At 45.1% G+C, this 21,987-nt stretch overlaps 1 protein-coding gene across 20 annotated transcripts in view; it reads left to right on the plus strand.

Moving 5' to 3' along the window:
• ANKHD1 (ankyrin repeat and KH domain containing 1) overlaps positions 1-21,987 on the plus strand; it is a 119,970-nt gene that overhangs the window by 97,386 nt on the left and 597 nt on the right. For 4 of the 20 annotated variants that reach the window (XM_074838748.1, XM_074838755.1, XM_074838763.1 and 1 more), the window contains 12 exons: positions 365-539; positions 898-1,351; positions 1,735-1,812; positions 3,921-4,067; positions 5,537-5,647; positions 7,206-7,355; positions 7,661-9,276; positions 14,259-14,453; positions 15,532-15,786; positions 16,876-17,051; positions 18,151-18,315; positions 18,770-18,816. In XM_074838748.1, the coding sequence (XP_074694849.1) occupies positions 365-539; positions 898-1,351; positions 1,735-1,812; positions 3,921-4,067; positions 5,537-5,647; positions 7,206-7,355; positions 7,661-9,276; positions 14,259-14,453; positions 15,532-15,786; positions 16,876-17,051; positions 18,151-18,315; positions 18,770-18,816 (3,569 nt within the window). The other 16 variants (XM_074838762.1, XM_074838770.1, XM_074838760.1 and 13 more) reach the window with 13 other exon arrangements.

Consider the following 21,987-nt stretch of genomic DNA (forward strand, 5'->3'; position numbering starts at 1 on the left):
AATATTTTGGGAGATCTTTTTGAGTCAAAGGTTGCTGCAGAAATTTTGATGAGGTTACTAAATGTTTTTTGAGAAAGGACTGAGGTGATGAGAGATTTTGCTGGTTTTCTGGTAAAATTATTTTTTTGTAATACCTCTGTTTTGGTTGTTACTTTGTTGTCTCAGAAGTTTTGGGACCAACTAGTCCTGTTGTGCCATAAGGTCTGCCCAGTTTCTGCATAATGATTCAGTATATGATAGTCATTCTAGTTCATCGTGCTCTCTCCTTTCTCCCTCCCCCCAGATTTCTAGGGAAAATCTGAATTATAAGTATAATTTAGTCTGTGTGAAACTGTTTAAATCTGAATCGTTTTCTCCTATATAGTCAAGAGAGGAGAGCCGAAAACAGGCTCTTGCAGCTAAAAGGGAGAAAAGAAAGGAAAAGAGAAAGAAGAAGAAAGAGGAACAAAAAAGAAAACAAGAAGAAGATGAAGAAAACAAGCCTAAAGAAACTCTTGAACTGCAAGAAGATGATGATGAAGAAGAAAATGATGATGAAGGTAAAGTACAAGTGTTTCTATGAACAGTGTAGTTGTGGGGGGGTGCCTTTTTTTAAGCATCTAGGTAAGGGAATCTTTTTGAAGGCTGGTACTGGGAAGTTGTTGCATAGCTTCTGCCCTGGTTCTTCCCCCTGCAGTCAGAGTTCCTGGCAAAACTCCTTTGTTCACTTCCCTCCCCCCACCTTTGTTCACTTCTCACCCCGCTTTGTTCCCACTCTTGGAGGATTTAGGGCTGAATGAGGTGCAAATAGTCTGACAGCTCAGCGAGGAGCATAACTTCAGCTGTGGTGTCTTCAGTCAGGGAACTGATTTCTGTGTGTTGTGGGTTTTGATCGTGTATCAACTCTTTTTCTTTCAGTGGAGCAAGAAGTTCCTATAGAGCCCCCTAGTGCAACTACAACAACTACAATTGGAATTTCTGCGACTTCAACTACTTTCACAAATGCCTTTGGGAAGAAGAGAGCTAATGTGGTGACTACCCCCAGCACAAATAGAAAAAATAAGAAAAATAAAACAAAAGAGACTCCTCAGAATATGCAGATAATTTTGCCAGATCAGCATATATCTCTAGCACAGCAAAAAGCAGATAAAAATAAAATAAATGGAGAGCCAAGAGGTGGTGGTGCAAGTGGGAATAGTGATTCGGATAACTTGGATAGCACAGATTGCAATAGCGAAAGTAGCAGTGGAGGTAAAAGCCAAGAGTTGAACTTCACAATGGATACAAATTCCTCTGAGCGGCGCTATGCCTCACTGCTGATCCCCTCTCAGGAAGAGAAAACGAGCACCTCGGCTTCAAAAACACCAACGAGGTGAGGCTGCCTTATTGCTTCCCTATTGTTTCACAATAACCTATGCCTATGCCAATGTAAATTTTCTGTAGCTTAAGCTTTACACCAGCTGGTACATTCCCAAAGTTTATTGAATGTAGTCTCTTTAAAGATAAGATTTTTTCGGCATTGCTAGCTAGTTTTTAATACTACTTTAGCAAAACAGCCAGTTTTCTCTCTGCATTGTTTAAGCATCCGTGTTGCATTGTCAGCTTTATTAGAATAGATTTTAATGTGAATATGCTGGGAATTTAAAAAGGAAGTGCTAGCTTTGCTTGTAATCTAAACCACAGAAGTGGTTTCATTACCTCAGTTGTTTTATGGTTTCATCTTTAACTCATTTGAACTGCAATTTCTGTTTTAAGGAGGGAAGAAGTTGATGACTCTGAGCACTTCACCTGCCAGGTTGATGGCCAGTTTGATTTAACCTTGTCGAGCCAGAGGTGAGAGTCACTGAGTTCTTCTGAATGTACAGGAGCCTTATGAACGGTTTGGAAGATGATTCAGTTGTCAGGGAATGAGCTAATAACTTCTGTAACATCAGTTTCTGGATAGGTCATTGGTCTGAATCAAAAAGCTTAGATCCCATCTGAATCTGTAGTCTTTGCTTATTTTTACATAGAAGTAGTATGAGTCTGACCCTCCATAGGTTTCTTTTTTTCTATTCTTTTCCTGCATTAAGGGAGGGGAGAGGATATGGGGGTTGGTCCACAGGACATCTGGCTGACTGAGAACCCAGGTTCAATAAGAACACAAACATCATGGGATCAAAAAGGGCAGCAAGTGGCTGTTGCCAGACTGATTGAGGCACTTGTCTGGGAGTGGGAGGAGAGTTGGGATTTTCTTTCTTCTTTTCCTTTTTTCCCCAGATTAAAGTCAGGTGCAGAATGAGTGGATTTATCAGCACTTGTGGTTGGGGGGTGTCTGTTTTGGATTACCATTAGGAATGTTAGAAATGGGGTTTTGTTTATGTTCTGTTTTATGAACATAAGTTGTTTCTGCCTTGGACCTTTTGCCTAAGATCTCCTACAAAAGCCTTGGAATCCTGTGCAGTTCACTACAGCAGGACTAACTAAATGCATACTTCTAAATCCTTGTTAGAAATGCTGCTTCTGTTAGATAAAGTACACCTGAGAAACAAGACAATATATAAATATCAAAACGAGGCTAGCGTATTTTATTAATTTCTGCAGGTGCTCTTTGGCTCTTGCACTAGGCAGACTTTGTCTGAAAATCATTTCTAAATTTGCTCTTCCTGAATTCCTCTTTCTTTAGTCAGAGACATGCTGATGACAAGGCTACCGTAATTGAAACTTAAACTCAGACTTCATAATGATGCTTTTCTGAAAACATGCCTAGGCATTTTCTGACAAAGAAGAAAAAAGCTTTTAAAGTCTACTCTGGAATCAATATTCCACAATGGACTTTGTTCTTTTCTTTCATACACATTTTCTCTTTGCCTCAATCTTACAGTTATCTGAGGACAAGTAAAGTTCTCCGTAGAACTTTCAAAATGCCTTGGGCAGGTATATTATCAGAGAGCCAGAACTTACCAAGATAAAGAGAGAAAATGCTGCCATTTAAAAAGGCATATTGTCTAAGCGTTGCTTTTCATATAATCAGTACACTTGGGTTATTTAAATGTGAATACATCTCTGAAGTTTGTATTAAAGTGTACTATAAACAAGCAGTTTGCCTGCAGGGAGACACAATGAACATAAAATGCTGTAAAGAATTGGGAATAAAAGCTTGCATATAGTAAAGAGGAGGAATGATGTTTAGCAGGATAGCTGCAGCATGAGGTCCTCTGTAAATTTTCCAGCTAGGTCAAATCACATAAGGCTAGTTTTTCAGTGACTGCTGCCTGTGTTTCAGTGCTGCAGGTGAACTTGTGAGCTCCCAGTGCTGGTTTTTTTCACCTCCACATAGGTCAGTTGGCGATTGCCTGTTCTCTCTCTCTCTCTCTCTCACCCAGACTTTGCCTTGTTTGTATCACTAGGCTATTGCTACAGGTACATTAGTACAGGTAATGATATTAGGGCACCTGCTTCCAAACTGATGTCTCTGGCACTTAAATACATATAAGTGCTCAAATACCTGTGCATCAGTTACCCATTCATAAAATTCGGGGTGAGAGGTAGAAGCACTTTCCAGGGAGTCTGTGACAATAAGAGCTGAAAAACTGACATTTTCAAGTATTTTGTAAGAAAGAGTCGTTATTACCAAAGTACCTTTTCTTAAAAAGCTATTCAAAAAGGAGAACACAATATAGACAGGATCAGGAAGTGCATAAGTACCACCTATTATCAACTATTTTAATCTGATGTCCTTAGTGTTTCTGGTATTACTTCATTCAGTTTAGCACTCCACTTTTTGGAGGAGGGGAATAGGCTGTGGACTAACTAACTAACTATGAAGTCACCCAACAGTTGTTTCAGGTAGAAAATAAGACTGAAAACAGTTCATGCTAGTAGTTTTAAGCTGCAGAAATGTCTACTGTAATGCTGTCATTTTATTCTGTAAGTTGTAATCAGTACATTTGTGTTCCCAGACTCGATGGTGAAGGTCATTCAAATTCTTTGTCAACTACTTATAAGCCTGTTTCCCTGCCTCTGACCTCTCCAAATGTAAAGCTGAATCTGACTAGCCCAAAAAGAGGCCAGAAAAGAGAAGAAGGCTGGAAAGAAGTGGTTAGAAGGTAAAGACTTTAATTCTATGTTTAAAAACAGTCTGGGAGCTTTTTAACTTGTAAATTATTCCCAAATATAGAATGTCTAGCAAGCTTATTTAATTGTTTAATTGTATAATTAATTTATAAAAAAATCTACCCACCTTACTCTTGTAGTGCTGTGAAAACAAATTGCAGTCCTAATTTGTAGTAACTCCTCACTAACTTCATTTCAATATGACATGAACATTTTATTTGGCACAAGGGTTTTCTTTACCTGTGACTTCAGTGGAGTAAAGCATATGGGGATAAGATAAAGGGGGAGGGAGCAGATGGCGGTGAAAAGCCCCTACAGCAGATGATTGCTTGCACATGAACTAAAGGCAGGATGGATGTTAGTAAAGGAAGAGTGGATGATCTCTTCAAGGCTAAAATTCATTGTGCTTTGGGCAGTGACCTTGATTGCTGATTCCATGGAAAATTTTGTCACCTTAAAGTGAGTGCTAGAGATGCAATTAGATTTAAAGATTTTCTATAAAGCAAACTTTCCCTTTGAAAATGTACTGGTTTTCATTACATGGCCATTAACACCCCAGTATCTTTTATGTAACCTTTATGTCTAGTGCTTGTAACTAGAAATGATAATACAGCTTTCTTTCTTTTGTTCCCTTTATCAAAAAGGAATACAGCATGAACAGACAAGTGTCAGATGCTTTGGGTGCACTTATGATGCCCTCCTGCTTTTGTGTTCTGCAATGGTAGTGACCAAACATGCTTATTTTAGAGAATTAGGCTATGTGCAAAGAAATTGTATGGAGGAATTAATGCATTCAGATTAGTGGAAGCCACAGACTCTTCTTAATAAAAGTTAAAAAGTCAGTTTAATCTGAAAATTTAAGCATTTGACCCCTTAGAATTGGTTCGGTCTCTGCCTTTTGTTGCATTTGCAAATGGGGTTCTCTGCTGTGACATGGCCTTGCTAAATGTATGGTTGCAGACTGCCCACCACTGGGTGAGTTGAGCAGGCATGAAACTGTTCAACAGGCAGCTGACTTTTCCAAGGCTGCACACAGACCCTGCCGTTGACTCTGGAGCTGCTCCATCGCTCCTCCTGGGTCTCTTCAGTCTCATAGGCTCAACTCAACTGCTTGGCTGGGTATTGTCTACTCTTCTTTCTGCTGGAGAGATGGTAGGGTTCTAGAGATGGCATCCAAAACCCAACCTTTCCTCATCCCTGAGGAATCAGGCCTTGTGTCATAAAAAATGTCTCTATAAAGTGTTCTGCAGTGGTGTTTGCTATGCTCTGACTGCTCGAAGCATGTATCCTGCCAAAAAGCTTTTTGGTGACTTTAGATGCATATGCAAAATGCCCGGGAGCCGCATGCCTGCCTCTCCCTAAGTCTCTCCTGGTCTCAACAAGAATTCTTCTATACCCCCTGGCTAGAAGGGATGTCTATCAAAGAAGTAACCAATGAAAACATCCCTTCTGCCCTTGACAGGCAAGTAGGCAGAGTTTTGAAAGACCCTCCCCCTAGCAACACTCTGCAGCCCACACCAATTGAGCAATTTCAGCTGCAGAGAGGAGGGCGCTGCTGTTCAGGAGCAAAAAGGTACTGTTTTGGGTGCTTCTCAAGGTAAAAACCACCAAGCTTGACGGGTAGGGAGGGAAAAAACAGTGGGTGATGGGTGGGTGGGGACCTGGGCACTAGGGTGAGCTCTTCTGGGGGAGGAGTGTCTCCATGGGTGGTGGTGTGGGGTTCCTAGTGGGCTGAGGTGGAAGCAGACCAAGGTACGGTCAGGAGCCCTGTGAGTAATGTGAACATATCTTGAAAATGAGGTGAGGATGGAAGCTCTGGTTTGGGGAGGACTGGGGTGTCTAGCTTGAGAGAGGAGCTGTGGGGGTGGAGAGCGGAAGAAAGCCCAAAGCATGAAACAGCCTTGGGAGGATAGCTGGGTGTGCTCTGAGGACCTGGTTTCTGGGGATGAGGAGGGTTGTAGCATGCTCTCCTGGCAGAAGAGGGAAAGAATAAACACTTTAGCAAGATGAGGTGATGCTTTAGAATATTTCCATGTACTTAGATGTGTTTGAAGTACAATGGGTTTCCTTTAAGTCCTATTAAGTGAGAAACAAATTTCCTGAGGATCAAGTTACTTAAAAGTTTCCAAGACTGGAACAGCTAGATGAAGCTGGCAGCCTCTTCAGGGGGTGGTGGGGATCTGTACAGTGTTCAGAGGCGCCCTGCACTGTAATCACAGCGGTTTCTGAAACCCCTTTGAATCCCCTCTAATTGTTCAGTGGCGAGTTCGAAAGTGGTGTATGGGCTTGAGAGGCCCAGCCTTTGAAGTCTGGGGACAGTGGTGGTCCAGAGAGACTTTGGCTGGGGTGTGGATGCAAGCGTAGCTCATGTTCAGAGACTCAGCAGTACTGTATGTCCACGCTGACCCCCCAATACCATGTGAATTAGAAAAGTCCTAAATGGACTTATTTTGCCGAACACGTGGGTTACAGTGTTGTGGCCTGACAGTGAGCCTGCTTCTGAAAATCTGTGCTGCCTTCACAGTGGCTTCCAGCAGCTTCTTAAATGACAGAATTGTACTATGATTTAGCCATCTGCTGTCCACCGTGGTGTAGTGTCACCAATAAACTTTCAGATCTCGAGGTCTGAGAGAGGTGGATGCTAAAAGGGTTGTGAATGCAAGTGGTATTGCAGAGCTGATCACTGGGAAGACATTGGAAAACCACCTTCTCCTTGCTGTATACCCTTGCTATAAACGATCAAAGTAGCTAAGCCGTGGGCTTTTATATTTGAAGCAGTGCTGTTTATGTAAACTTAGGTTGATAAGCTAAGGATTTGTCTCACTTCGAAGGTACACAAGATAAGATAAAATCCAAAAGTGTTTCTGAAGCAGTGTGAGGCACATACATCTGTGTTACAACAGTGGTGGAATAAATGCTTCTGGAGAATCCTCATCAGGTACTGAGGACGATGAGTAATTTGAATGGGGGGAGCTTTAGAGAGGCGCCAAAGGGTGGAGAAAATATTAGCAGAAAACCACTTGCTGCCCTGAAACGTAACAATATTGCTTCAGCCACCTGTCAGCAAGGGATTTTTTGTGTGTCTTTCCAGTTTGAATACATTTCACAGATTTGTGGTCTTTGTGATATAGGTCAAAGAAATTATCTGTCCCAGCTTCTGTCGTATCTAGAATAATGGGAAGAGGTGGGTGCAACATCACAGCAATTCAAGATGTGACTGGTGCCCATATTGACGTTGATAAGCAAAAAGATAAGAATGGAGAGAGAATGATCACTATAAGGTACAGTATCTGGAAATGAAAGTCTTGAGTTAGTCCGTAATGTCATTTATCAAGAAGTTTGTTTGCTTTTTAAGACAGGGCATATTTAGCTTCTTGGTACTAGAACAGAACATGTATTACTGCTGCCAAGATATGCTGAACATCTACTTCTTCAAAGATAATCCTTAAGATACGCAAGTCAAGAAGTAACTTACTGGAGTAAACATGCAGTAGACTTGCAGATCAGTATAAAATTGAGGCTACAGAATGTTGCACAAAGTGAGGTTTCCTTTTGCAAAAGATAAACGTGTTTGTATTTAATCTAGGGGTGGTACAGAGTCAACACGATACGCAGTGCAACTCATCAATGCCCTTATTCAAGATCCTGCCAAGGAACTGGAAGACTTGATTCCTAAAACTCATATAAGAACACCTGCTTCGAGTACCAAATCAATCCATGCAAACTTTTCATCTGGAGTCAGCACTGCGACTGCTTCAAACAAGAACTCCTTTCCTCTCGGAGCACCGCCCCTGGTCACATCACAGTCATCAACATTATCTACTTTCCAGCCTACTAACAAATTAAACAAGAATGTTCCAGCAAATGTGCGCTCATCTTTTCCGGTGTCTCTTCCTCTAGCTTATTCTCACCCTCATTTTGCCTTGCTGGCTGCCCAAACTATGCAACAGATCCGGCACCCTCGCTTACCTATGGCCCAATTTGGAGGAACTTTTTCACCCTCGCCGAACACTTGGGGACCATTCCCAGTGAGACCAGTTAACCCTGGCAGCACAAACAGCTCTCCAAAGCATAATAGTTCAAGTCGTGTAGGTAGTCAGAATGGAAATATTTTACAGACGGAGTCTCCTGGATTAGCTACTTCTAGTTGTCCCATTACTGTCTCTTCTGTAGCTGCTTCCACCCAACCGCTGTGTGTAACCAGTAATCGGACTCCCTCTTCAGTCAGAAAGCAGTTGTTTGCCTGCGTTCCCAAGACGAGTGCTGCAGCAACAGCAATCTCAACTGTGACAAGCACCTGTAGCACTCTTCCTTCAGCTTCCTCTGCCCCCACAAACAATGGGCAAGTGCCCACAGCATTTCTGCCATCTAATGCTCCACAGACACAGCATTCTGCACTTAAAGCGGACTCTTTCTCGGTTGTCTCGACACCCAAAGAGAAGGTGTCAACACCAGACCAGCCCACTGCAAATGCGTGCGCACCATCTTCAGTTGCAAGTAGTTGCAGTATGTCAGCTAGCAGCAACTCAGGAGTCACCGAAACTCGCCCGTCGAGCAGTCCTGCACCGCTAAATAATGTCCAAGATGAAATACTGCCAACCAGCATGTCAGAGATAAATCCTTCCATGTCGATGCCTTTTTCATCCAGCTCAGAAACTGCTCCTTTAAGCTTAGCGTCACCCAGGTCAGTTGTTGCAGATAATCAGGACAACAGTAACTTACCTCAAGTAGCTGTACCAGCACCTCGAGTTGCTCACAGGATGCAGTCCAGAGGTTCTTTCTATTCAGTGGTACCAAATGCAAACCTCCATCAAGATCCTCAGTCTATTTTTGTTACAAATCAAGTTCCTTTAACACCTTCTCAAGGTCCACCTGCTGCAGTGCAGCTTTCGTCAGCCATGAACGTTATGAACGGTTCTCAGATGCACATTAACCCAGCAAACAAATCATTGCCTCCTACCTTTGGGCCAGCAACGCTCTTCAATCACTTTAGTAGTCTTTTTGATAGCAACCAGGTGCCAGCTAACCAAGGATGGGGAGACTGTCCACTCTCTACCCGAGCAGCAGCTGACCCATCTTTCACAGTTCAGTCTACCTTTCTGAATAACTCTGTGCTAGGACACGTGGAAAACGTGCATCCTGACAACTCCAAGGCTCCTGGTTTCAGGCCACCTTCCCAGCGGGTTTCGACTAGTCCTGTAGGTAAGTCATTAAGATCATGCACTGGACAGAATACTTTCTCTAATCATTACACTTCGATCATCTCAAACTGATTGAGAAGTAGTTTACAAATGACAGTTAGAGAATACTGATGTAACAAGGATGGCCTGCTTTTTCCAAGTGCTCTTTAAAATGTTGATGGTGATTATTTTCCTCTTTTCTTCAGCTCTTCTGGAATGTTAGGTGTTGGAAACATTGCAGGTGTTGCATTGCTTGTTCTCTAAGACACAGGAATGCTCCCACCTGTTTGTATAGTTCAGTCTCGCATCGATTTTTAGCTTTTGGGTTGGAATGGAACATAGGGATGGGTGATACCAAACCTGAAACCTGGAACAGGTCCAGGACACTTGACAGGTTTCAGCTGCGGGAGTGACTGTGTGCAGTTGTTCAGTATTTTATCTGAGACTCTAGCATGACTCAGGGTAAACTCTGTACTTTTTGCCTCTTGATGTGGCTCTGGGATTTTAATAAGATTATGTTGTGCTTTAGGTAGTTGTGCTACAGCGTGGTGTGTTTTATTAGGAAGTTACTGTCCTTCTGCTGTGAAGTACAGCAGTTCAAGCTTACCTGCATTTATTTGAAATTGGCTAGGAACACTCACAGTGAGCTCCCTGCCCTTGCTGTGCTCTGCCTAAAGGATTATTATCATCTTCGTGTTCAAACTACATTGCAGGCAACTGGCTGCACCCATTTGGCTGGAAGGAACCCTCAAGAGATCTAGTTTGTGCCATCCTGTTCTCCCCTTCATTCTTGCCATAACAGCTTTATGGTGCCTAGTAGCTGGGTAGCTAGAGAGCCTTGCTTTGAAGTTGCCTTTGCCCCTGCAGTGTACGTTAGGCATTTGGGCTAACACTTTAGGACTTGAATGCTGGATTGGGACAAATCAAGTAGTTTGATTTTCAAACTAAAGGAGAAGGGGGCATTTGGAAGGTGTGGTGGTAAAGAAAGAAGCTTTTCAGCATTCCCGTTCCTCGCGGTTGATTTACAGGTGTGCAGGACTGCTGAAAACCAGAACACTTTTCTCTGACTAGCTTTAACCACAAAACTGGGATGTTTACTGTGACTGTAGTTTTCTGGGCTGTATAGCTCTGCAAAGCACGTGAACACCTAGAGCTCTTGTGCTATGTCCAGTCGCGGCGCAGTGAGCAGAACCAGATGTACCTAAGGCTGTGGAAGGTAAAGTAACGGGACCTTGTTCGTCAGATAGGCTGCTAATAAAAGAATTGCCAGACCCTCCTCAGCAGACTCCAGAAACACTTCACTGATGGCTCAGCTTTTTCTCTGCAGTGCTCTAAACTGGGAGTTGGCCGTTGCTGGAATGACGGCAAATGGAATCTGCTGATTTTTCTAATGGTTGCATCCTGTGTATACAAAGACAGCTGACTGGGACTTCCCATAGCAGCAAAAAATTTTGCTGTTCCCTTATGATAAGGTCATCTGTTTGTCATTGGGAAGGATTTTTTTGTTCCTTTATATATCTTTAAAGGGCTGTAAGTATTTAAAAGGTAGTCTAAATCTGTTTCTTCCTTGAATTAGGAAGGTTAGGTAGAGCTCACATGGGTGACTTTGGGGAGATACGTGTGAAGTTCTCAACTGAAGCACAAAAATACTTGGACAGAACACATTTTTTTCTGAGCTAGAATTTGATTAGGATATTGCAAAGTGAAGAAAAACTGCAAATGGGTAGATGTGCCTCTAAAATTCTGTCTGGCAGGAGGTGACTGGTTAGTCAGGTCCTTAGTTGATTCATTTGATATCATTCTACTTAATACTGGTTTTGATCACCTTAGTTTCAGAATTTAAATTGCCTTTCATACAGGAAGGCAGGGGGGCTAAGGGAGCCTGGCGAGAAGGGGTTGTTTTGAAGGTGTTACAGTGAGGAAAGGAGCAGGGACGATAGGCTGAGGAGCTCTCTTGGAGCGTGTGTGGTCCTGTGGTCTGTCCATCTCATTCGCTGGTTCTTCCCAAGGGACCAGACCTCTCTGCTCAGCCCAGCCTCCGAGGTGGGTTGAACTGGGGACTACCTTGGCTGTTTCCATAGGGTTCGTTGGCAGGTTTCATGAGATTTGAGAAGGGGGGAAAGGGTCAGTCACTGCTGGCTTAGACTTTGGCCAACAGCAGTGCGATGGACAAGGAGCAGTCTGGGCCTTGCCTGGAAATTCAGTACACTTTTGTGTGATGAGAGGGAGTAGTAATGGCCATCAAAGCAGGTGGACACCAATTTTCTAATCTCAGCTGTGGCTCTACACCTGATAGAGCAGAGGTTTGTCTTTTGTGCCTGTCTTGCACAGTTGGGCCGTGGCAAGCTTTTCCACAAATCAGCATCTCTTGGTGATCACCTCTAAGCTGATTTGGTGGAAATTTAATATAATTTGATTGTGCACTAAATCAGCTTTTTCTTAACAAGTTGTCACCTCAGGGTGGAGTTTGGGTACTCTGCTTTTCCTATCCATGGGTAAGCTCAGTTGCAGCTTGAGTTTTCTCTGGCTTACCAGTTCCTTTGAGGCACAGATACACATGCAGATCTCCTCACCAGCTGTGGATATGTTCTGGAAACGGCCTTTTTTCTTACTTATGTCTTTAGATCTCTTGTCCTAACAGCTTGCAGATTGAGGGCAGACCTAGCAGATTGAGGGCAGATTGGGGTGACTGTGGAGAAGACCAGAAGAAGTCTATTTGTTACTTCTTCCCCCTGTATTTTAAGAAGGGGTTTGAGACCTTGCTCACGTGGCATTATTGAAGTATGTCAGCTTAGGAAGCAGCACATGAATATGGAGTCACATGAAATAGCTGGGCTCCCTGTTTTACATGGAGTGACCAAGTGTTGCGTCTGTTTCTCTGATGGAGGTAGCCCTTGCAGTAACCAGTTTCTGCAGAAGCGCCTGGAGGCTTTGATAAACTGAATTTTGAGCAGAGTTTGTGTGAGTTTCTTATACCAGTCTCAAAAGCTCAGTTATGCTTTCGGAGTATGATGAAGATTCTAAGTTCATGGCCCAAGTAACTGCAGAGTATGGTATTGCAAAAGGGTTTAGTATTACAAAACCTGAATTTCTTGGTAAGTACAGAAATAGGAAGCTCATTTTTGAAATCAGGATTCTGTAAGTCAATGCTCATAGAAGACATTTTTAATACTGAGCAAAGGGTTTTTTCATCCACTTTTATGAAAGGCAAGATAATGATAAAGTGTTCTTTACAACCTGAAAACTGACTACTCTGTTGAATTTGTGCATCTCTGGATGTCACACTTCCTTCAACCTGTAGAAAATACACAGCAGTGCTAAATAGCCTTGGCTGTACAGCTGCTGCACTTTGAAAGCTGTGTACCCATCCTACCAAACCTTCAAAAGACACAGTTGGGCATCTCTCTTTTGCAGAAGAGCTATTTTTATCATAATCTCTGCCTTGTTCTCTGTTCAGGAAACTGCAGTCCCCGTGGGCAGCAGCAGCACTGTTGCCCATCTGTTGCCCCTATGGGGCAGAGATTCGGGATCTTAGGTGATCTGTCAGCCAGTTGGAAACTTGGTTTTGATATGTAGTAGAATCGGTCACCATAGGGGCCTTTTGACTACCTCTGAGTTGACTTTTGTGGATGAAGGGTTAGCAAGAGTCTCCCATCGCTAGCTCCATGGCAGATGCACAGGAGGGCCCCCAGCCGGAGGTGCTGCAGTCTGTTTACAGCTGGGCTCCATGCCCGGGGTCAGTCTGCAGCTCTAGACAAACGCAGATCAGTCAAACTGTGTTGACAGGCAGCCTGCACAGGTATTAGCATATTCCTCATAGCCATGGAGTCTTGCACTTTGTGCTGTGACAAACCCTGAAAGATTGTCCTCCCACACTCAGGTTCCCTTGTCTGAGCACCCCATGTTCTGGTGGTGGTGGTGATTTATTTCTCCTTGTCTGTAATGGAGACTTCTCTTTTTTTTAATCTTTGGGGTAGGGCTAGGGAGAAAAATACCTCCTTCAAATCCAGCGAGTCATTTCTGTCAATGGGAGCAGGTTGGGTCTGGCACTCCTGGAAGCAATAAATCAGGTCGACTTGGTTGATAATATTGAGGGAAAAAGACCTGGCTTTCAGGAACGTATCCAGGTGATGAAAGGTGCACCTCTAGTCTATGACCTAAGGTATTGCCTGTCACCACTGCTGTTTGCAGACTGCTGTGGTGTAAGTAGGTACAACCTTGCTCTGCAGCAATATAGGCTGGTCCTGGTTGTGGTCATTTTGAACTGTTTAAATGGTTTTGAAACTAGTCTTGTTTAATAGGCCCTTGAAACTAAACCCAAAACTCAGGTAGACGTACAGCCATGCCCGTTCCTGCTTTCAGGTAATAACGTGTGATAAGAGCTTTTACATTTTGGAAAAGTACTTAAAAGCTTTGGCTTATTAAAAAACTGTAATTCCCCCTTGCTAATAATTTTTGTGGGACTTTGAACTTTCTCTCCATCTCTCCCTTCCTCTCACGCACCCCTATAGGAAGCAGTCCCCTCACCTGTTTTGCTGTGCATCGTCAGCCCTGTTTCTCTGGACACAGCATGCTCTGACCGATCTATATGTGAATGTACCTATAGGATGGCAAAAACCATACTGCAGTGAACTACTTCCCTGGTGCCGGATTCCCCTGGGACTTTCAGAGCCCTGTATCCCTGTTTGACTTCCGTGGCTTTTTTTGTAAGCAGAGATCCTTGCCACTCCCAGCTTTCCTCCTTTGCCTTCCCTGCTAAGATCTTTTCCTTTCAGTGACAAAGGGATGGCTGTTTTTGTTAAAACTTCAGGCCAAAACAGTATACAGAAATGCCTTCTGTTGGTTTCTAAGGGAGAATCGTGCACCTGTAAAATGAACTTACCATGTGCAGATACCCCTGAAGGTGATGAGATGCTGTAATTATATTTGGAGCACTGGCTGTCTCTGGTGCTTTGAATCAGGTTCCCAAAGAGAGATATTTAATCAAATTTATGTTTATTTCAGGCTTACCCTCTCTAGATCCATCCAACAGCTCTACAACTTCTTCTTCAGGTCCTTTGACAGGCTTTTCAGCAAACATACAAGGAGCACGGGTTTACCTTCAAGGGCCAGCGCCTGTTGGGACTCCCAGCTTTAACAGACAGCATTTTTCACCACATCCTTGGACAAGCGCAACAAATTCATGTAGGAACTTCATGGGTCTGTCTTAGTTAACTATAAATTCATAGCTATTGTCTTTAGTAGATTTGTAACTTGAGGGGAAATTACCCAGTGATGCACAAAATGCTTTCCAATTGCTTTTAGCAGCTCTGAGGATGGTGTGCAAATCCCAAGCTGTACTATTTTGTGTTTTTTCCCATGTAAAATGCCACTAGTTCTGGTAGCATTACTAAAGGCATATTTGGGCAAAAAAATCAGTCATTGTAGGCTCTGAGAGGAAAGGTCATGAAGCTGTGGGGGTGTGGAAGTGATTATACCAATCTAAAGATTTCCCTCTAAATAGTATGAGTGTAATATTAGGTGAAAATGCCATGTTTGCCATTGTTTGAAGTTATACTTTCTTTTTTTTTAAATTGGGATTCTGGAATTATTTCATGTTACTTAAAATGTTCCAAAATCTCTAAGCATCATTCGAGGTAATAGCGGGTTTTCCTCCTAATGGGAAGAACATGGAAGTAGCTTACAGAAAATATGGGTCTTTGATTCAGAATCTGAAGTGAAGAGGCTTTTCATGTCACTGCATGCAACTTCATTGCCACTCGGAGCTTAAGAACCAAAACGTTTAAATGAGTGCTCAAAGGAAGTTGGATTTCACAGGAAGAGTCAGTGACTGAAGTTGGTGGGACTTTCACACTCTTAGGTTACACATGTGGCTTTGGGAAGCTGTCTGATTTCTCTTCTGCTGGAAGTGGTGGATACCAAAACCAGGCTGTTTAGATATTTATGGTATTTTGGCTGATGTTTTCACCTCTTCCTGAAACTCTTCCATGTTTCTTGTTCTTTCTTGTAATTAATTTAGATGTTCTGCTATGTCATGAGAATATCACATGATTCTGATGGCTGAAAGCATTTGTGTTTATAATGTTGATTTTAGAGTTAAAATAAACTCTAAACAGAAGTTCTGTGAAAGACTTTTGAAGAATGCTTGCCAAAAAAGCCTTCAAAACCTTTTCATCATTTGCTTTGAGATAATATTGGGGGGATAGAGCGGGTAGCATTTATGCTCGCTAGCTTGTGTGCTTTGCATGTAATTAAGCAAGAGAAATACTCTTTTCAGCAGGTGAATCTCCTATTCCATCAGTTTCCTCAGGATCATCTTCGCCCCTTTCAGCTGCTTCTGCACCTTCTAACTTGGGCCAGCCAAAAACGGGTAATGCCAATCAAGATCGAAAGGTACCCCCTCCCATTGGGACAGAAAGGCTCGCTAGAATCCGACAGGGAGGATCTGTCACTCCGACACCCTTAGGAACCAACTTCACGGCTCCTGTCGGACACAGCGGTATTTGGTCCTTTGGAGTTAACAGTGTATCTGGTAAGTCTGTTGTACAGCCTGGGGTAGCCTAAAGAAACTTCTAGGGCCTTTCAGAAGTACTGCACTTGAAAAGAAAGCTGGGGAGGAGGAATAAAGTTCCACAGTCTGTAATCAACTTCCTTGGAGTACATCCTGAATGGAAAAGTGTCAGTGGTGGGAGAGTGCACATCAGTGAAAGCGCTGCAGTTTTCTCTCCTAACGTAGGTGGTTCTCACCCAGCCTAGATTATCTGTCAGCTTACACTTGTAAACCCTGAGAACAGTTAAGAAACTTCATATTGAGTCTATTGAATGATACAGAATTTAAAAAGCAAACAACTTTTATCTGTTAAGTGGGTCCATTTCCAAGTGTGACCCTTGGCCTAGAAGGACCACTGCCTCTGTCCAAGTTTCTAGCTTTCCATTAACATTTTAAAGTGTTAGTTGTGATGCAGCTAATGCATCCAGAAACACATAGTTGTGGATGCTGATTTTTTGCATTGATCTCTCATGACTTTTGAATAGTGTGGAGTAACTTCTGTTCCAGGCAGCCCCAGTTTCAAAAGAATGACTTTGAAACAGCTGAAGTTTTACATTCAGTTTCCTGGTAGTTTATGTTCTTGTGGAAAGGAGGAGCTGCAGCATTTGAGGTTTAGTGTTTCCACTGGTAACTTCAAAGACAAATGTTTAATATCCTGTATTTGTTATATTTTTCAGTGAAGCCCTCCATACTTTGGTTAACTTAGTGTCTCAGCACTGCTGTGCTTTTCGAAGAAAAGCTTGTATGTGCTCACATGAGCTGGAGGGAAAGAGTGTGTGTGTGTGTGTGTGTGTGTGTGTAGCCAGCCTTATATAGTGTTGCCTGCTGCAGCTTCCCTCTGAGAGACTTTGATGCTACAGATAAGATTTGTCTGTTAATGGGTCATCAGCCTAAAAACTGCAGGTATCTTCCTGCTTTGCTGTGCAAGGTCTGCCTTTGCTCAGAGCAGAGCCCTAAGGCTCTGTTTTCGGGGAGCCTTTAGATGTGTGTAGGTGTGTGCAGCAGCTGAATTCTACTCCAGAGTATCTTCAGTGGATGGTAATCAGCCATTTTCAATCTCCTCCTTTCCAGAAGGATTGTCAGGTTGGTCTCAGCCTGTCATGGGAAATCATCCGATGCATCAGCAGCTGTCAGATCCAGGCACGTTTTCTCAGCATCAGCCAATGGAGAGAGATGATTCTGGAATAGTGGCTCCCTCAAATATTTTCCACCAACCTATGCCAAATAGTTTTGTGGATTTTTCTAAAGTAAGTTACAGAGAGTTGGATTTAGTCTATAAAATGACCAAGGGCTTTCTTTGTTGTATCTCCTGTTCTGCCTGTTCACACTGTATGTGTGTGCCTCTTCTACCACTGCTTGCTGCACCTCCTTTCATCCCAGTACTGACTGGAAGAGGTGCCGAAGCCTGGTGGTGAATTTGTAGATTGCAGATGTTCTCCATCGCTTTTCAGTGTTTCCTTTCTCAGAGGCTCAGTCACCTGGAGATGTTTGATAAGGCTTGCTTGGCTCTTGGGGCTGATGAAAGATTTGCTTAATGCTTTCAGCACAAATCATGCCTGTGAATTCTACATGCCTTTCTTAAGGAAGCGGCAGGCGGAGAGGACTGCTTCTAAGTCTGTGCCTTGTATGTTAATGCTGGAAAGTAGCTTGAGGCAGATGGGTGTAGCCAAGCCATAGTCAGCTCAGCCACCACTGGAGGAACGTCCAGGAATATCCAGGATGATGTACTCAACAGCAGACCTGCTCACAACGTGTTTTGAAAGTAGCTGTAGCAGGTGCTCTTGGGATCTTCTAAATTGTAGAGCAACAATCATTCGAACACAGGAAAGAGAGCTCATAATTGCAGAAAGCTGCTCTGTTACTTGCTCTTCCTGAACTGGAAGAATATTTTAGATGGCCATTAGTAATTTATAGAAAATCTTCAGCTTGGAGTCTTGCAGGCTCAAGCTGTATATGGCCTTTGCTGAAGTACAGCCCCTGGCTGCAGCCCTGCATGCACCAAAGTTACCACATGCTGCAGAGGTAAGAGGAGGGAGCACTGAGATCACTTGCACAGCTGCTGTGTTTGGCTTTATGGGGTCATCTGACAGCCCTATGCAGAGGCTGCCGCGTACTGGCGAGGCGTAATTTCAGAAAAATGGGTAAACTGACTTGAACCTCAAGCTCTGCAGAGTCACCATATTCCATACTCTGCCTAGGTGTGCAGCAGTGCCCCGTTTCCTCACACTGCTGAGATACTTGGCAGTAGCATGTGAATTGCTTCTGTCGTCTTGGAAAACATGATACTACAGTCGTTCTTCACAGCCACTGCTGCCTTCACCAATGGTGCTTTCTCTTGTTCCCCAGGGCCTACCAATTTCCATGTACGGCGGCACTCTAATACCCTCGCACCCTCAGCTAGCGGATGGCCCAGGAGGCCCCCTCTTTAACGGGCTCCATACTCCAGATCCCGCCTGGAATCCCATGATCAAAGTTGTCCAGAACTCAACAGAATGTACTGATGCTCAGCAGGTAGTGTGGCTGCCTTTTCCCACCTTTGCTTACCTGGGGCTTCTTACAGTGTTGTGCTTTGCTTTCTTCATTTTTCAATAGGTGACTTTTTTTTTCAGTTCTTTGACACTGGAATTGAGATTGTTTGCATGACTTTTCCTCTACAGTGTGTCTGTGTTTATAAAAAATGTACAGCACTATCTGTACCAAAGCTTTCAGGTAAAATAAGCAGTATTTCAAGACTGCTGAGCCAGGTAATCAACATTGTTATAAATGAGAGGGTTTATGTCCATACTCGTCATCTTGCAGGTTGTCACTCAAACCTTGGCCAGAGCTGAAGAGGGCTCCCAGCCTTTGGACGGTCTGATTGTATTTTGGAGGAAGCCTTAAGCTTGCCCTCTAGTGGTTAAACGCTCTGTTAAAGGAACCTTTATTTGTTTTCATAATAGACTTGTCTTTTTATTTCTTGCTGTAGATTTGGCCTGGCACCTGGGCACCTCACATTGGAAACATGCATCTCAAGTACGTCAACTGATTTAAGGGGGTCTATCCTTTTTTAGCCTTGTTTGGGAATCTTTATGATCTTGAGAAACCCTGGGGATTTTTTTAATGTGCCTAACTAAGCAATTTTCTGTGGGCTATTAACAATGGAAGAAACTTGATTGCCCGTTGTGTAAGAACAAAATGATTTACCTATACAAACTGATTCTGTTCTCTGGTTAGTTTAGCCATTTTGAACTTAAAAATCAGATGGAACTAGTGCTTTTGGCTGAACACTACTGAATGCTCCTTGTATGCAGCGGAGAACTAGCTGATTACATGGTTTCAACCTTTTAGGGTGGTAAATACATGTATAATTGTTTACATACTTAAAAGGAACAGCTGAGTAAATTTCATGTCGTATAGTGGCTCTACTTTATGTAGCCTGTATTAATGTGAAATATTTACCTGAATATTCAATAAAAGGCAAACAGTATTTATAGGTTGTGTGTGAGAATTTTGGAAGAAGCTGTATGTCGTTGTCATCGGTAGCTGCTGCCGTGCCCAGAGCTGCATCTCTTCAGGGTCACTAAATTAGCACGTGGATGCAGTCAGGGTTTGGGGGAGGGTTTTGATCCGCAGTCATCTGCAGTATGAGGGCTGCTGAGTCCTTCTTTCCCCCTGCCAGTTCTTAGCCTTTTATTTTCTTTGTGAACACCGTTGTGCTTTTTTTTTTTTTTTTTTCTTTTTACTTCTGGATTAGTTCTGCTGCTTCTAGCACTCTTTTTCCAGGTGGGTTGCCTGAGAGATCAGGTTTTGCTCAGGGGCTGGAAATAAGGGCTGAGTTGGCAGTGTGGCAACTGGTGGCATTTCAGTTTGCAGAAGGTAAATAGGTAGCTCAGAGGTAAATGCAGGGTCTCTTCACCTGACTTGCTGTGACCAGCTGCCTAGAAGCAGATCTTAGGAACGCAGACACCACTTCCCACTAGAGAAGAACATAATATATTCAACTCTAAGCTTCTTGTAACCCTTTAAATCTGTCAAGTCCTTTCTGTGAGGACGAAGGGGATTTTTGCATACGTTCATTCTCTACCCAGGTGCAGAAGTTCTCCACTTTCTGCACTTGGACTGTGCTTATTTCTGCTTTTGCTCAGTGGTGATGCAGTAACTACACTGAATGTTTGGTCCATTCCTCGGGCAGGTAACGACAGTGCACATAGTGTCCAATCTAATGGACCACTCTCAGGGGGGTCTCGGACTGGATGGAGACTTCTCCACCTTCTCCAGACAAATCCATACGTGCAGCAGCAGAGTTTCCCCAGGGAAAGCCTGAGGAAGGAGTACTGAAAACCCAAAGTGCACAAGCAATATCCAAGTACTGCAGGCAAATCTCAGAAATGCTACTGGATGATATAGTCAGATATTTTTCCTAGTATTTGAGGAAGAAATGCAAAAAACATTGGACTGCTGCTGACCCCCTGATAGTGCAAACACCAAAGGAGAAATGCTTATGTTAACAGTAATGGTACTGAAAACAAATGGTGTTGTAGTGCTGTAGGTGTTTGCTCTTCTGGGGAGTTGCTGGGGGGGGAGGGGGGAAGGGGAGGGCCCTAAGGCCCCTCCCCCACCCCACCCATTTGGGCTCCATGGCCGCAACAGGCACAGCCACCTCCTCCTGCCCCATCCCGGGGAGCCACCATCTCCCCGTCCCAGAGGGCTACAGCTCCACCCCAGGTGGCACCATCTACTCCACCACGCCAGGGGGTAAGACCCAGCATGGGGATGGGGTTGTCCCTTGAGTGGAATGGTGGCCTCAGCTGCCCCAGCCCTGCCAAATTTAGGCAGCTCCTTCCTGAGGGTCCCTTCCTGGGCTCTCTGGGCATGGGCATCTGCTCTGGGCACCAGGTACAGGCAGGCCCGCGGGGTGGTGGCTTCCCTGGCAGCCCAGAGCTGGAGTGGGAAGGGGAACCCCAAATACTGCTGGAAGTTAGGGCGTCATCGCCCTGTGGTGCCTGGGGGGTGCGGGCGGAGGCAGCGCCTGGTGCTCTCAGGGCAGGGAGTGGGCTGCCGGCAGTGCTGCCGAGGTGGTGGGGGCAGCGCTGGGCCCTCGGGCAGGCGGTGCCCCGGCAGGGCTGGCTGGAGCTGGGGGAGGCGCGGGGGGCCAGCACAAGGAGTCTGCTCCTGCCCCAAGTTCCCCAGCCCTGGGGGAAAGTACTGGGTAGTGCAGCTCCCTCCAGGGATGCCCTAGGCCTGCCCTCTTGCCCCCCCTCCAGCCCCCTGCCAGAGCCCCTGGTTCAGCTGTTGAGCAGGTCCTTTTCTTCCCTGTCGGTCCTCAGGGTAGCACCTGCCCTGTCCCGAAGCTGGGCATGTTTCGGTTGAGCTGCAGGCACCCACCCTGTGGGCGCTGGCTCCATCGTGTGCCTCCGATAAGCTTATCTGGGGCCGGCGCCAGGCTCGGGGCTGGCGGGGCCGTGGCAGGCACAGCGCAGGTTGTGTAACGTGTTTGTGGTGCCGGGAAGGGCCTGGCCCGCGCAGAAGCTCTGGGTGTGCTGCTGCCCGGCGCTGCGCTTGCTGCCGGAGCCTGGCAGGGGACTGGTGCTGGGCCGCAGGGGCAGCCGGGCAGGGGGAGGCAGCCTGGACCTGGTGCAGGGTGGCAGCCGTGGCACGCAGGCAGTGCCCGGGGGCTGTACGCCCAGCGGCTAGCGCCCTGCAGCCGGTGTCCCGTCAAACCCAGGGCAGGGCACAGCAGGGTCGCTTGCTGGCTGAGCTGCTGGGTACAGCTCCCTGTGGTGCCAACGGCGGCAGGCACCCCGCATTTGCTGTTTGAGAGCTGCAGGGAGCCACCCGCGAGCCAGCCACCTCTGGGCAGGGTGTGCTGGGGACCTGCCTGCTGCCTGGCCATGGGGCTTGGGCTGTGGCCCAGTGCCCCAGGGCTGGCCCGGCCCCCCGGGCAGCTGCGGTGTCAGCTGCCACAGGGCACCTGCATCAGGCTGACCCCGCTGCGATGTGCCCTGGCAGACCTACAGGAGCCTCAGGGGGAGGAACCATGTGGGGAGGAGCTGCTGGGCAGATGGGTGTCAGAGTCTGCCCTGTGGGAAGCCCCACAGTGGCTCCAGAGCCAGCTGTGTCACTGTGTCCCAGCGCTGGGTGCCACCCCCTGCTCTGGGCTCTGGCCGTGGTGCTTGGAGATGGGGGTGGCCAGGGGCTGGCAGT

This window comes from Strix aluco, chromosome 13 (assembly GCF_031877795.1).
Source record: "Strix aluco isolate bStrAlu1 chromosome 13, bStrAlu1.hap1, whole genome shotgun sequence".
Lineage (NCBI taxonomy): Eukaryota > Metazoa > Chordata > Aves > Strigiformes > Strigidae > Strix > Strix aluco.